General features: G+C 47.9%; 1 protein-coding gene across 1 annotated transcript in view; it reads left to right on the forward strand.

The window, feature by feature from the left end:
• Positions 1 to 8179, forward strand: part of UBE2Q1 (ubiquitin conjugating enzyme E2 Q1) — an 8701-nt gene extending 522 nt beyond the window's left edge. Inside the window, exons 2-14 of the mRNA XM_007948530.2 lie at positions 6 to 194; positions 2623 to 2727; positions 3070 to 3174; positions 3810 to 3860; positions 5482 to 5622; positions 5839 to 5923; positions 6184 to 6244; positions 6458 to 6548; positions 6661 to 6719; positions 6822 to 6870; positions 7140 to 7235; positions 7594 to 7660; positions 8148 to 8179. Coding sequence (XP_007946721.2) covers positions 6 to 194; positions 2623 to 2727; positions 3070 to 3174; positions 3810 to 3860; positions 5482 to 5622; positions 5839 to 5923; positions 6184 to 6244; positions 6458 to 6548; positions 6661 to 6719; positions 6822 to 6870; positions 7140 to 7235; positions 7594 to 7660; positions 8148 to 8179 — 1131 coding nt within the window. The remainder of the gene's footprint in view (positions 1 to 5; positions 195 to 2622; positions 2728 to 3069; positions 3175 to 3809; positions 3861 to 5481; positions 5623 to 5838; positions 5924 to 6183; positions 6245 to 6457; positions 6549 to 6660; positions 6720 to 6821; positions 6871 to 7139; positions 7236 to 7593; positions 7661 to 8147) is intronic.
• The last annotated feature ends 7824 nt before the right edge of the window (positions 8180 to 16003 follow it).

Genomic DNA, 16003 nt, shown 5'->3' on the forward strand with positions numbered 1-16003 from the left:
TGAAGCTGCTCGAGTCCATCTTCCACCGCGGCCACGAGCGCTTCCGCATTGCCAGCGCCTGCTTGGACGAGCTGAGCTGCGAGTTCCTGCTGGCTGGGGCCGGAGGGGCCGGGGCGGGGGCCGCGCCCGGTCCGCATCTCCCCCCACGGGGGTCGGTGCCCGGGGATCCTGTCCGCATACACTGCAATATCACGGTGAGGAACCCCCCTTGCGTGCACCTTTCTGGGGCCCCTTGTCGGGAATCACCCCATACAGCTTTTTGCTCTCGTAGGACCTGGGAGGCCAAAGCCCCTTATAGGGCTTCTTCCCACAGATTACACTTGTTTCTGCTGCTTGTGGTTCTATCCTGCACCCAGTATTTCTTCTATTGACCCCTGATAGCGAGAGACACCCCGACATATGGCGCCCCGATTACCCTTTTCCACCAACCCACCCACCCACCCATACCCAAGGTTCATGATTTGGGTTCCTTTTGGCTACTCGTCTACGATTTTACCACTAAGAGTGCTCCTCTTCTCCCCCTACTCACATCTCAAGGTTCCAGGTCTCTGCATTGACTCATTGGAAGGACCTGGCCTGGAACTACACATTTCAGTGATGCCCCCTTCTCAGTAGTTCCTTTGACTTAGGATGTTGCCACCTGTGGGATCCCTGGCCAGGCATCCCTCAAGCAGCCCCTCTTTGGTCTTTCAATTTTACCAAGTGGTAGCTGGCACTTCACTGACTATTCTTTCTTTCTATTAGATACCTTTTTTTTTTTCCCCCTGGTGTAACCTCTAACTCTCCTCTTCCTGCCCCAGCTGGTAGCAGATCTGCCACTCCCCTCCCTGTTCTCTGTGGATATCTCCAGTTGCTCTAGGTTGTTGCCTTTCCTGGTAATGATGGTGTACAAGGGCCACCCCAGTTATTGTGAGCAGTAACAGTTACATTTCTTTCCAGTGAGCATCTAGGGATGCTAGACACGACACCTTCCATGTCTCCCACGAGTCTGCCCTCAAACATCCTTTTAAAAAGGCTGGCCTCTTGCAATCTGGTACTGCATGGTATAGCACCTATTTGATTTCATTTGCTGTGATGGTGTTCTTCCTGCTGGGAGCAGTAGCTAGGGAGCCAGGGGCCAGCACTTTATCCAGGCAGGCTGATTGCTGATAGGTGTAGTCTAGGGAGAGACTTGTGAATTCTCTGGTACTTGGGGGCTTGACTCCAAGTGCATGGTTTTTGTTTTCTGACCCTTTCCTTAATCAAACCTGAACATGCCAGGTCAGTGTTTGGTAAGGCAAGCTTTAGCTTGGGCTGGATGGTGTACCACCAAAACACATGCCCTGTTCCCTCACCCACCAGCCCCTCCTCTTTTTTTTTTTTTTTTTTTAACTAAAAAATTAGATTGAGAGAATTAAGTGGGGGGCTTAGTAAGGTGAAGACTGAGCATCCTTGATTGCTTTATCCTACAGCATTGAGGATTGGAGCCATGGCAGCACTAAGATTCCCAGTAGAAGTAGATGGTTTCCTTGGCATGTGTGGGAGCCCTAAGAGATCATTTGGTTCATAAATTAAGCTTCCAGTTTCATAGGGGCAGGGCTGTTCCCATCTAGCTGCCTTTTCAGTGGACAGAGGCCATCTATTCTGTTTTTCTTCCTGGTAGGAAGTTGGTTTTTAGGGGGTCCTCAGATTCCTTCTAGCCCCTGGAAGTGAAACTTGGCCTGACTCCTTTGGTTTGGGCAGTGGGGGAGTCTGGTCAGGCTGCGTTTGGCACCCTGGCTCAGGAATGCTGGGAATGTCAACAGCGTAGGCTTCTCTCCCAGCCTGCCATGTAGAGCCCTACAGCCCACGCTTGGACTGAGAGGGTGGCAGGTTCCCAAGGAAGAGATGGGGGGAATTGGTCTTTGAGGGACTCTGCTGGGGGTAGAGTAGGGAGATTCCTCCTTATAGTCTTAGGTTCTGTAGATACCATCTAGTTTTCATCCTTTCTTCACCAGTTAAAGTAAGCTCCAGTGTTTGGCTTTTTTGACAATGTGGTTGTGATGAGATGATCCTTCTTAGCTGGCTTTGTTGTTTGAAAAGCAGAAGGGTTGGAAAAACTTTGTCCTGGGTGTGGAGAGAACCTCAAGTGGGGAACTTGTATAGGAACTACAGTGGATCAGGAGAAGGCCTCCCTCATTATTAGCAGAGTTTGGTTCTGCTGTTTCCCTGGTTTTTATTCTCAAGGAAAAAAGGAAAAGGTTCTAGCCTTCTTGGAAAGGATCCTCCCAGGGCACTTTTTCTCCCAGCCTCGGGTTTGTTGGGAAGTCACTTAGTTAGATACTGATCTGCTGAGCTGGGCTTATATGTGTGTGTGTGTGTTTATAGGGAGGGAACCAAAAACCAAACTCATTGCTGTCAAGTCGGACCCGACTCATAGCGACCCCTTCTTGGGTTTCCAAGGAGGTAGTACTACGGAATTAGATTGCCCCATCTTCCTTCCAGGGATTGGCTGGTGGGTTTGAACTGCCAGCCTTCTGGTTAGCAGCCATATGCCTTAGGCACTAGGCCACCAGAGCTCCTTAAAGGGAGGGAGGGGAGGAAAAATCTGGCTTTTCCCAGAATCTCCCATTTTGACCACCCTCCCTGCTCCTCTCCCCTCAGGAGTCATACCCTGCTGTGCCCCCCATCTGGTCGGTGGAGTCTGATGACCCTAACTTGGCCGCTGTTTTGGAGAGACTGGTGGACATTAAGAAAGGGAATACTCTGGTGAGGGGTCAGGGTTTTTATTTGGGGGGAGGGATTATTCCTCTGAGGCCCATGTCGTGAAGACATCCTGTGAAAGGGAGATAAATCTGGGAGGTAGAAGGTGAATGGCTGGACATTTTGGGTCAATCTCCTTAGAGGAGTTGCTTGCTAAAAGGCAAAAGGATATCCCTACAGCAGTCCCAGGATTGGTCCTCCACTAGACTCATTCCCACAGCCATGTGGTCCAGAAGGTTTAGAGAGCTCGGTACCAGTTTGGGGCTTGAGCTTGTAGATCATTCATATACTTGTTCAGATTGAGGAGGGGAAAGAGTATTTAATGTCACTCTGGTCCCCTGCCCCCAGCTGTTGCAGCATCTGAAGAGGATCATCTCTGACCTGTGTAAACTCTATAACCTCCCTCAGCATCCAGATGTGGAGATGCTGGATCAGCCCTTGCCAGCAGAGCAGGTGAGCATGTGCAGATCTTTGGGCCTTGTGCAGAGTTGCTGCACTGACAGACCTTAATAGAAGTACTTGTTGAGAAGAATTGGCTTTAGTTTGTCTCTACCGCTGCCTTCTCCGAACACACACACGTCCTGATTCTCAGCCTCATTCTCCAGAAGGAAATCTAGCTAAATGGGGTACTGGTAGCTTTATCTATTGTATCAAAAGTCACTGTCATGGGCAGTATCTCTCATGTTGAGAGGAAGGGAGAATTTTTACCATTATCTTAACAGTAGCAGGTGGTGGCCCTTGGGGAACCAGGCCCCTCATTTAGAACCTAGAATGCAATTTTAGTCTAGAGAAAATCAAGTAAAGAAGGGGTTTTGGGAAACTTAAATTGGGATTTGTGAATTAGATGACAGAAACTACCATTTTCCTTTTCTTGGATTCTTTGGCATATGGTAGGAGGAAAATAGTAATAGGCTTGTGGCAGAGTCACTCCCTGGGCTGTTGCTTCCACTCTGGTCTGGCTGGTGGAGAGGCTGGCAGCAGTATGGGCAGGCACAGTGTCCAGACCTGGAAACTTGGGAGTAGAGCAGAGGCTGCATTCTAGGAAACCACTGGGGCTCTGATCGCCATCTTTCCCCTCCCTGCTGCAGTGCACACAGGAAGATGTGTCATCAGAAGATGAAGATGAGGAGATGCCTGAGGTAGGCTTGTCCCCTGAAGTGGCAGAAGCACTAGCACTGGCAGGAGGTTCTTTCAGTCAGTATGGATCACCCACTGTATATATACCTTCAGAGTAGAACTGGGGAGAAAAAATACAAAAGGAATAAAGACAAATTTACTACCTAGAGGAACAGCGAATGTAGTGGATGAGACAGGACACCACATCTAAGCACTGAAGACGGAACAAAGTTATCAGCAAGTGCAAGTCTGTTCATACCAAATATTTGACGATCAGACAGACCTGAATCTGTATCCCAGATCCCCTAGTTGTGTTAATTGGGGGATTGCACACAATCTCACTAAAACTGTAGTTTTCTTATTCATAAAATGGGATTTTAATTAGTATCTTCTGTCTAAAGGTTGTCTTGAAGATTAAACGAGGAATTCCATATGAAATGCTTTGTGTGCTGCATGATGAGTGCTAAATATTTTACCTGACTATTCTTTAAAAAAACAAATACCTTTGCAAGAATATAATTTAATGGTTAGGAATTTGAGTTTCAGAGCCAGACAGACCATGATTCAAATCTTAGTTCTGCTTAGAGTTGTATGACTTTGGACATGATGATTAATTTCTCTAGCCCTCGGCTTCCTTGTCTGTAAAATGGGGGTCATGATAGAATAGCGATGTGGTGGTTGTAAGAATTAAATGGGCTAGTGTGTATAGCACCCAATATGGTATGTGACATAATAAACGTTCAGTAATGTCAGTGACTAATGTAGCAATTAGGAGATTAGTATTATTACCTCCTGCCAGAATGAGATCACTTTATTTCCTAGCATTGGATTAATGTCCTAGGAGCCACAATTTCTGTAACTTGGGAAGGGTCTTAGGACCCAGACAGAGCTGGTGATACATGAAACTCATTCCTCCAAGATGGTTGACAGCCCTGTGCCCCTTCACCCAGTATCTCACTGAAAAGGGTTAGACCCTGGACATGGGCTTCTCCTTTACTCCTCTTCTGCCGTACTCACAGTGAGCTGCTTACTCACTTAGAGCAGGGTGAATAAGGGGCTCAGTTCTTGACCTCCACCACCTTCTTTTCTGGCCCTCGACCACCTTCCTTTCTGGCCCTCTTTTCTCATTTCCATCTTGGCAGTGGGTATCTGCATACCAGATTCAGGCCCTATACTTGGAGGGAAGAGAGGAGATTTATGATTAGGTTTCCCCTTCAGACATGAGGCCCTGAGAACTCCTGAGTACAATAGCCACTTAGTGAAATATGAGCTTTGAGTCAGTGTCAGGTCAAAGTCATTCTGCTAGGAATTAGGAAAGAGTTTCTGCTGCCAAGGAAGAGTTTTAGGGATGGTAGGAGCAGGTCATTTTGGGGAACAGGAGGACTAAGTCCCTTCCTACTTTCCCTAGGTCCTTACCATAGCTCTTGAGACTTGAATAAGAAATTATTTTATATAGTAGAGGGCAGCTGGGAATTATCCCAGAAATGAAAGAGGTGCTGTGTTCATAGGCTGCTAGAGCGAGTGCAGCCTCCTTAACTTGGAGCTCTAGGCCACATGAGACTGGGGACTTGAGGGCCCCCTCACAACTTGTGTTGGTTTCTTTCCTCTATTTTATTCATACCTCATACCTCACATCTCTCCCAGGACACAGAAGACTTAGATCACTATGAAATGAAAGAGGAAGAGCCAGCTGAAGGCAAGAAGTCTGAAGATGATGGCATTGGAAAAGAAAACTTGGCCATACTAGAGAAAATTAAAAAGAACCAGAGGCAAGATTACTTAAATGTACGTGCCTTCTAGAGAGAGACTGGGCAAAGTGGTTGGCGGGTACTAGCTTGGGAGGTAGTAGGCCATTGCATATCAATATGGGGAGCAGATAGGGATTATGGGTATGCCTGATCCTTCCTAAATCCTGGTCAGGCTACCAGACTACCCCAGCATCTAGTACATGTGTCCCAGGCCACATGACCATGGGATGTTCCTGTTGTCCCTCCTTTGCAGGGTGCGGTGTCTGGCTCGGTGCAGGCCACTGACCGACTGATGAAGGAGCTCAGGGATATATACCGATCACAGAGTTACAAAGGCGGTGAGTTCACCCCAGAGGGGGCCTGAACAGGAGTTCGTTGTGAACAAGGATATGATGTTGGGGAGAGGCTCTGAGATACATGGATGCTTAGGAATTTTCAGGCTAAGGATGGAACTCCTCAAGCCAGCAGCTTGTCCATCTGGGGTGAACCCTGGAGGCTTTGGTCTTTTTCTCTCGGCCTGGGAAAGGGATCTGCATTAGGGACATTCACCACCTGGACCATTCCCAATAACACCTGTCTCCTTTTCTCTTATTACCAGGAAACTATGCAGTCGAACTCGTGAATGACAGTCTGTATGATTGGAATGTCAAACTCCTCAAGTGAGTGGGGACTCTGGGATTGGAAAGGAAGTTGAGGAGTGGTGTGAGTGGAGCTACTATGGTGGGAATCCCAAGAGCAGTCCCACCCAACTTGTTGGTTGCAGAGTCCCAGTGGTGGATGTGGGCAGTGGTTTGCTAGCCTGTAGGAGTGGGAGCCAGCATGAGGCTGTGGGCTGGGATCAGGGGCCTGAGTTCAGATTCCTTGTTTCATAGAGTTGACCAGGACAGCGCTTTGCACAATGATCTCCAGATCCTCAAAGAGAAAGAAGGAGCTGACTTCATCCTACTTAATTTTTCCTTTAAAGTAAGACTGTCTTCCTTTCCTTCCCTCCCTGGCTTCATCTTCCCTCTGCCATGGAGTTCTAGGGAGGACACTGACCTACTCTCCCTGATTGTTGTCTCTGTCTTCTCCTCAGGATAACTTTCCCTTTGACCCACCATTTGTCAGGGTTGTGTCTCCAGTCCTCTCCGGAGGGTGAGTGGTTGGCAGGGGGAGAGAGGGCAGCCTCTGTTGCAGTGGGCGAGTAAGGAAATCAGAGCTTTTGCCAGGTACTGCTGACTAACCTTTTTTCTACAGGTATGTTCTGGGTGGAGGTGCCATCTGCATGGAACTTCTCACCAAACAGGTGAGCCTGTCTCTTGCTCTGGGCTAGGCAGGGCCAAGGTGAGCTTTTCCACGTTCACATCCCTCTGGGTTGAGTGATAGTCATAATGTGGTCCTTTCGTTTTGCCTGGCAGGGCCTGTACTATACTGACCTGGGCACACAGGTGATGGCTGTGCTGGGGGCAAAGGGCAAGGGTCCTTCTAGGGATGCACTTGCTTGTCTGGAGGGCAAGCCTAAGGTTCCTTTTAAAATTGTCCTGACTAGTTTGCTTTGTCCCTCCCTGTTACCAGGGCTGGAGCAGTGCCTACTCAATAGAGTCTGTGATCATGCAGATCAGTGCCACACTGGTGAAGGGAAAAGCACGAGTGCAGTTTGGAGCCAACAAGGTAAGGACCTTGGACCTGAGCTGGTGAGGCTGGCTAAATAAAGTACGGGCCACTAGCAGGCCAAGGCTGCCTTTGTGGGACCAAGAAGACAAGGCCCCTGGGCTGATAGAAGTAGATAACAGGGCCTGGCTTGCCTAGAGTGGCAGAGTGGCCTGAGGGGCAGCATACGACTTTGGGAGGACAGAGGTCTGGAAAGTGAAGGCTATGGGACTATGTCCCATAGCGTTCCCCCAGGTAAAGGGTACTAGTTCATCAGTAGAACACATTGGGAGCCAGGACTCTTGGGTCTCTGGGTGGCAGTCTTTGGAATGTGAGGGGCAGCTGGCCATGGCCTGATTTGGTGGCTTCCTCTCCCCAGTCTCAATACAGTCTGACAAGAGCACAGCAGTCCTACAAGTCCTTGGTGCAGATCCACGAAAAAAACGGTGAGGCTGAAGCCAGGACTCGGGGATTCAGACACTTGCCAGCCCAGAGGTTTTTTTCACTTTCAGCCAAATAGCAAGAACCCCTTTCTGTGGTTTCTGAGCCTTACCACCCAAATCAAATCACAGCACCTGCTCTGTTCTCCAGAGAAGGGCTAGAGGTGGTTACATCCACAGCCTCTTCTCCCAGAAAAGCACCGATGATCATATCCCATGTAGACTTGGTGCTGTCCCTCCTCCCTGCCACTCTTTGAAAAGGTTCATCTAACTCTTCTGTCATCTCAGGTTGGGCACATCATTCTCCCTTCCTTTATGATCTCCAGGTATGTGGTTTCTCAGCTTCCCATATACCGCCTCTCCCCTGACATCGGGCGGGCAGCCCTTCCTAGGATCTTTTCATCTGAAACACTGGAGGTATCTTCAGTGATTAATACATGGGGATAGACTTCGGTCCCTACCTCCCTGACTGTTTTGTTCTGTTTATTTGCAGGCTGGTACACACCCCCAAAGGAAGATGGCTAACCCTGGAGAGTCGTCCTCGTCCTCCTTCCCCAGGCACCACTGGACCAATTACCTTTGAATGCTGTATTTGGATCTCACGCTGCCTCTGTGGTTCCCTCCCTCATTTTTCCTGGACGTGATAGCTCTGCCTATTGCAGGACAGTGATGGCTATTCTAAACGCTAAGGAAAAAAAAACACAGAACTGTTTCAAGTACTCAAGACTGACTTACAGACCAACCAACCACCTTGCTGGAACCCTTGCTAGCAGGCATTCTTATAAAAGAAACTTTCGAGCCTCCTTATATTGCTGGAACTCAGCTGTGCTCCAGACTAGAGCCTCCTTACCTATGCTATGGATTTTTAATTTATTTTCTCTTATTTCATGTACACTGCTTTTTTTGGTTACAGTGTATGATGGATGTGTATGAAAAAAAAATGTATCTTTGGGAAAACAATTACAGTTTGTTAATTTGAAGATGTTGGTCTTGACTCATCTTTATTTTTATTTCCACATCCTACCCTACCCCCATCCCTTGAACTACTTGGGAGGTGGGGGAGGGGTGCCAAGCCCACTGCAATGCAGGAGGCTGAGACCATGATCTAAGTTCCCAGGACAGCTTTGATAGTTGCAGAGATGTTTCCAGTTTTCCAGGAAAAAGAAAATGAGGTTTAAGAGGCTGCTTCATAGAACTGCTTTCAAATGAATAGGAGTGGGGGCAGTCTCCCATGTGTGTATATGGTCTTTAGTGAGCGTGGCAATGTGCTGAGGTGCTATGACTTCTGGGTCTTCATCACTTCCCCTCCTGCCCAGGAAGTGGCCTTTAACTAGCATTGAGTGGTAACTGTTGGTGACCCCTTTGCTCACCTTCCTCCTGTCTTGCTTCATTTGGTCTTGTAAAAGAATGTTGGCATAGGTGTGAAGTTGTTTGGCTTGGAGGCTTGTGGATTCTCAAGCCACTCCCACAAGGTGGGTCCTATTAGAAAGTGTTAGCTTGGGGGGGAGGGGGACTTGTCCTAGACACCTGTATTCTCATGGCAGGCTCTGGGAATGTGAAGGAGTGGGGGCATCTGCTCTGAAATAGAACTGTTGGTGCTGTGTTGTATGTACATGCTGATGTGAAAGTGTGGGCAGGGCTCCTGCTTAAAGCAGGTGCTGCTGCCTGCCCTTCCTTGTCAGTAAGCTTGCGTTGGAGTTGAGGTTGCCTCTCAGGAGAGTCTATGCCTACAGACTAGACGACAAGTGAAATGACAGAGGCCAGAGACGACTAACAGACTTGGGACAGGTGCCTGGGAACCAGCAGGATGCAGGAGGAGTTCTGCAATGGCTTGAGCCACAACCATTTTAACATCAGTCATTTTCCCCCTTTTTTTTTGAGGGATGGGAATATTTTGCTGCTTCAGGTGGATGGAGAGTTCGCCAGTCCCACTGAGTGCTGGTCCACCACACCCACCTGATCAGGGGTGCTAATATATGCTTAAGTTGGGATAAAGGGGACACAAGGGGAGAATTCATTCCATGGAGCTGAGATCTGGTTTTCAAGGCCTCTGTGGCTTCCTTCTGAACTTAACCACCAGCCCTGGCTGGAATGTAGATTGTGTTTTGAATAGCGTGTACTGTGAGCTGTCCTCTGTATAATGTATTTTGTAATGTATTTTTCTCATCTACCAAAGGATGAACAAAATAAAAATTATTTAAATAATTTGGCTCTAAGAAAATTATTTAAAGACATAATTGGGTTCATACTCACTTGACATAAAGGAAAATGCTCGCTATGAGCTATGGGTCACCAACTCAGAGAATCCTCCATTTTTCTCAAACACTCTCTTTTATAATCTTAAGTTTAAAGCTGTAACAAAGTTGCAAAGCATAAAAAAAGAATCAAGGCCATATTGTTATGGTCTGATTTTCTTCTCTCTGCTAAGAACACAAGGAAAGAAGAAACAAACTCTTTAAGGTCGTTACCCTATACCTTAGGTGTGCATCTCTAGCCCAGGCGGGGTTAGCCTGAGTCAGTCTACAACCGGGGACTGAATGAACCCTTGAGGCACACAGTTTCTCAATCTCCCAGGAGCAGTGTAAGAGGGTAGGATGCAGACAAGGGCCCAGAAAGGTAACAATCACCCCAAACTCATGAAACACTGTTTATTTGCCAACGTGATGGTTCATTGGTTAAATGCTCTCAACCTGTTTCTACGTGGAACACCAGGAAAACTAGGCAGTGGGCCCCCTCTGTTCTCCAGAATCCATTAAGGTAGCTTTTATTGTACTCTGGCGTGCCAAGGAGAGATGCAGGGAGGAACACAGGGCTGCCTCAGGCTTTCAACCTGAAGAGAGCTTCCCAGGCTTGGTTCAAATATGCATGCTAAATTGGGGAACTGAAGACCTGATAAAGTGATAAAGTTTCACTCCTTTTTTGAGTGGTGAGCTAGGGATGAAGACAAACAGGAATCAAATCAATTCGGGGCACCTCAGGAGCTAAAGGGGTCCAAGAGGGCAGAGTGAGGCTGACTGAACCTGAAGTAGGCAGGAGAGGGGGCAAGCTGATTATAACTCTGTTATTTAAACTCCTCAGATTTCAGGATGTGCAACTGGAAGAGAAAGAGAAAGTCCTGGTGGGAAGGCAGGACTGCCGGCAGCCAGTCCACCCACTGCCCAGAGGAATACCAGATAAATCCATGGACCCAGGCCTGGGCAGTGCCTGCAGCTGAGACTACAGGTGACAAGGAAGAGAGGCTAGCTGATGTAGAACAGGGCAGTTACCTCCAAGTTCAAAGCACCAGTGATTTTCCCTTTCAGGATATAATGGCTAACCTGATCCAAACTCAAAATGTCTACAAAATGAAATTGAACAACAAAACCTCAGTGGCACTTAGTTGGGCAGGAGAAGCAGAGGGGAGAGGCTGTGGCTGACGAAAAGTGCTCTGGCTGTTGGATCAGCTCCCACCAAGTCTCTGTTAGTGCCACCTCCCCAAGGGGAGGGTAAAATGAGACACATGTGGAAAGGTGTGTGTGGGGGGGCAAAATCAGAGCATATAAAATGAGATAACATTATTATTGCTGGTCAAATAATTATAGGGATCTGAGACCTTCTATTCTCTAATAGGAAATTCTAGTGGGGATAGAAAATTGTGTTCACTCAATTCTGCTCTGAGAAACGGGGACCAGAAAGCAGAGAGGTCTTCCCTATGATGAGTGAGCATCCTTACATGCTGGAACCAGGGAGGGCAGAGAGCTGGTGGAAGCCTTCTCTGTGTCCTGCCACATCCACACACCCCCCCCCCCCAATGTGGAACCGTCTATATGCCTGAAATGGCTCATATGGAGTGTCAGACCCCAGGTCAATCCCCAGCTGTGCTATTTCTTGCTATGAAATGTGAGGAAGTTTCTTTCACCTTTTAGAGCTTACTTTCCTCCTCTGTGAAGTGGGGATGGGGGTGGGGGGTGTTCTATGCCTGTCTGCCGTATCTCCAGGGCTGTCTCAAAGTCCCACGTGATGCGTGCGCACTCTTGACAGTGGGCCATGTCAGTGCTGGACACTCCGGCCCCTTGACAGGCTGGGGGCTACTCTTCAGGGGAAGGGGCTCCTCTTCTTTGTGCCTACCCAAAGCTCAGGACCTCTAGCCACCTCTTACTCCCTGTTCCTCCATGGGAGCAGGGGTCCTCCTCACATGCAATGACCTGACACGACCTCTGGGTGGTGCTCCCTGACCACTGGGCACAAAAGGACTGGAAAGCCATCAGCCTCCCAAGGAGCCAGGGCCCAGCACTTTTGGGGGATATTTTCCATATTACTGTGTGGGTAGGTAGGTAGACATATGTGCATATGTGTGTTTGTACACATGTGTGTGTGTATGTATGTGTGTCCCATCAGCTTTACTTCTACCTCCCCTCCTGACTTCCCAAACCATTCTCTCATACTTTCACTTTTCACCTAATCTACATCTTGAGAAGGGGCAGGGCAAACAGGAGCCTCTCCATTTCAAAGATGTGGGAACTGAGGCCTCAGCAGGTATCTGGATCTAAAGTAACAGCAAATCAGAAGACCCTCAGTCCAGAGCTCTGACCTCTGGTTTTCAGATTCTAACTTTCTTCTATAGCAGAATCCTTTTTAATGAAATCTTACATAAAATGTGATATACACAAAACAAGTAGGTACTTTGGGCAGCACCTGAGATCCTTCCTAGGCTCCTGGGGCTGACAGTGCCCAGGTATGAAAACCACTACTCAGAGGTAGTTTTGCTAGGAGCAGATGCTGAAAAATGGGGTTAGAGTAGAGGAATAGAGGCTGAAGGAAGCCCCAGGGCTTCAGCTGCCCACCATGCCATTCCCTGCAGAGGTCCCCAAGGCAAGGACCACATGTCCGTCTCTGAAGTCCCAGCCAGAAAGGCGAAGCCTGTCTTACTTTTCTCCAGCATGAAGGGCTGAGTCAGAGGTGGGATGGCCCAGAAGTTGTCACTGTCTAGGCTGCACAGGAACTGCATGGGGATGTGGCTGACCGGCCAAAGTCGATGAACATCACCACTGTCCAAGTGTCCACCCGGTCTATCACCCAGCACCTGGTCAGGGACAAGGTAAAGGGAGAGTGCAGGCTGCTCCATCCATAGTGGTCCCCAACAAAGAGGGCTTGAAGGCTGAAGCTAAAGGGAAAGGGAGAGTGCAGGCTGCTCCATCCATAGTGGTCCCCAACAAAGAGGGCTTGAAGGCTGAAGCTAAAGGAGAAGCAGAGAATTTCTTTTGCTTTTCCCCATCCTCAGGTGGGGAGGTAATGAGAAGCAGAGACAATCTTGAGAGGAAGGAGCAAGAAAGAAACCAGAGTCCAGAGAAGGAAGGAACATGGAAGCGAAAAGCAGCTCTGCCAAGGTACACACCTGTTCCAGGCCTGTCTGTAATCACCCAAGTAGTTCTCTGCCAGATAGTGAGTCCGGCGCTGCACGGCTGAGTCATCCAAGTAGGGCTGCCGCTCCTATGCCTCGGCCAGGGTGTTGAACAGCACCTCCCCATGTTCTGGTGCAGGTTCTGGAAGTGGCACAGATGCAGCAGCTTTGCTGCCTGTATCACACTACACACATCTCTACCAATGCCATCTGTTATGTTAGTCCCACTAACTTGTCCTAAAGGAACCAAAGGCATGAGGTGAGATGGAGAGCGAGACTGAAACCAGTGCAAAAATTGCAGTCATTCTGGATTTCCACCACTGACTGGTTCTCATTACCACATTCCCCCCAGGAAGGTCCCCCAGAGAAAGCAGAGAAGCCCAAGGTCACCATGAGCTGTACCTCAGTGACATGCGTGGCCCAGAAGAATGGGGTCTGAGGGATGACACTGGTCACCAGCAGCCCCACTTCCTCACAGAGGTTGTGGATAGTGGTCTGTCAGCTCAGGTCTTGGAAGCAATCCCTCAGCAGTAGCACCAAGAAGGATCCTCTGCAAGGAATGCAAGGGGAAGGGGACAGGCGTGAGTGAGCGAGTACATTAACCCCATACTTATCCTGTGGGATGCTGGGATGGCCATAGAAACAAGAGTCACACTGAACAGGAGGGTCATGCCCACCCCCTCAAGGCCTGGGGGTGGTGGGCTGAACAAGCATCCAAGTAATCACAACGCACAGCAGAAGAAATGAAGCACCACGGGGGGCGCAGAGGGGCTAGAGAGTCTGGGGAGGGGTGCAGCAAAAGAAACAAAACTACATCAGGAATCTTTGTAGAGACATGGGTAAAAGCTCTAGCTGAGTGACTGTGAGCCTGCTAGCGTGACTCTTATGCCTCTGAAGGATGCAAATGTGGACTGTCCACAATCCAGCTCATGTTCTAAGTCCCAAAATACCCACCAGCCACTCCTCGGAAGGAAGATGGGGCAATCTACTTCCGTAGTGATACTGCCTCGGAAACCCAGGGAGAGGTTGCTATGAGTTGGGGCCAACTGGACGGCACATAACAACAACAACAGTGTTTAACCACACCTTAAACTTTACCCTGCCACTCTCCACTAACTTTCTTACCTGGCTAAGTATCATGTGGTTAGCAAGGTGAATCTGCTGCTTTAGAATACAAAATAAAAACCACTTATCCTATCATATTTCAAGTCAAAAAGAGGATTCTGGCATCTCTGCCATTAAGAGTGCTGTCCAACGTCAAGAAAAGCAAAAGACACGGTGGGCACGATTATCTCATGGCATCCAGGGTAGGGAACAGTCACAGGCCTTCACTGTACTTAAGTGGAAACAGATTTTGTTTTTTAGGCATTAAGCAAAAAAATTACACAATCAATTTGTTAATCCCAACTGGGATGAATGTAATGAAGGAGATGGCCAGGTGCTGGCCAAGGGGATGCAGGGCATCCTCAGAGCTGAACATGTCCTAGGACTCTATATTAAAAAAATAAAATAAAAAAAGAGCATAGTTCAGTTTTAAAATTCCCCTAATGATTTATTTAAAAATTATTATCAAAGCTACATATGATCATAGTTTCCTGAGAAGAATCAGCCATTGCAAAATATAAGTCTCCTAACCTTATTCCCCAGAGGCAACCACCTTCTATCCTTTGAGCTGATTCTTTTAGCATTTATTTCAAGTCCCTAAACAGCATGCTTGTAGTGCTTCTTGATTTTAGTACTCCTTCTTTTTTACCTTTATCTGTACTTGAATAATTTCTTTTACAAGGCTAGGTACAAAGATGGTCCCTATGAGGTGGAGGCTAAAGGTGTCCCAAATATCCAAGTTTTCAAAACTGCTGTACCACGTCATCATCTCTAACATCAACTACTACTCATCCTCTCCTCAGTATGCTCCCTCCTGTCTTTGTTGTTGTTGTTGTTATGTGCCGTCGAGTCAAACCCGACTCATAGCGACCCCTCCTTGGGTTTCCGAGGCAGTGTCACTACGGAAGTAGGATTGCCCAACCTTCCTTCCGAGGAGTGGCTGGTGGGTTTGAACCGCCAGCCGTCTGGTTAGCAGGCAAGTGTCTGAGCCAGTATGCTACCAGAGCTCCCCCTCCTGTCTTAGGGTTCCGTAATGCACTGTAATGTCTAACAGAGTTCACAAACTGCCAAGAAAATGGTTCACGTGGTGGGTGGTGGCTGGCAAGTCCCAAATCTGTAGGTCGGATGTGAGTCTGGAGGATTCTTCTCACTCACGTGATTGTAGAGGCTGATCAACTTAACTCGCCAGGTCAGATGACAGGCTGTTGGCTCACAAGGCTATGGAAGCTGGTGAATCAGGTCAGATGAAAGGCTGCCAGCTCAAGTCCCAAGAACCAGAGGTTAGATGATGATGAACCAGATGCAGGATCCACAGCAAGAGAGAGAACTTTGCCTAAGAATTCATATATATTGGATGCAGACTATACCCTCAAGGTAACTGAAGGTGGTGAATTGACTTACACCCTCTAGTAAGATGCTCAAGATACATCCCACCCTAAATCTTGTCTCATTAACATAATAGACAACTCACTCCAAAATGGGACCATAACCACAGGCATAGAGGCTAGGATTCACAATACATCACAAAACGGAGAACTACGGCTAGAAGGGCCATATTAAGTAATTTATTGCACAGTAATCTGTATTTTTTTTTTTTTGCAATAGTTACCCCCAACCCAATAACTACTAATCTACTTTTGTCTCTTGCATTTGACTATTCTAGATATTTCACATAAGTAGAATCATACAATATTTGTCCTTTTGTGTCTGAATTATCTTACTAAGCATAATATTTTCAAGGTTCATCCATATCATAGCATGTATCAGAACTTCATTTATCTTTATGGTTAAATGTTACATTGTATGCGAGCTCTAGTAGTGCACTGCCTAAGGCACTTGACTGCTAACCAGAAGGCTGGCGGTTC

This window comes from Orycteropus afer, unplaced genomic scaffold, assembly GCF_000298275.1.
Source record: "Orycteropus afer afer isolate SDZICR_OR568_19922 unplaced genomic scaffold, OryAfe1.0 scaffold00217, whole genome shotgun sequence".
Classification (NCBI taxonomy): domain Eukaryota; kingdom Metazoa; phylum Chordata; class Mammalia; order Tubulidentata; family Orycteropodidae; genus Orycteropus; species Orycteropus afer.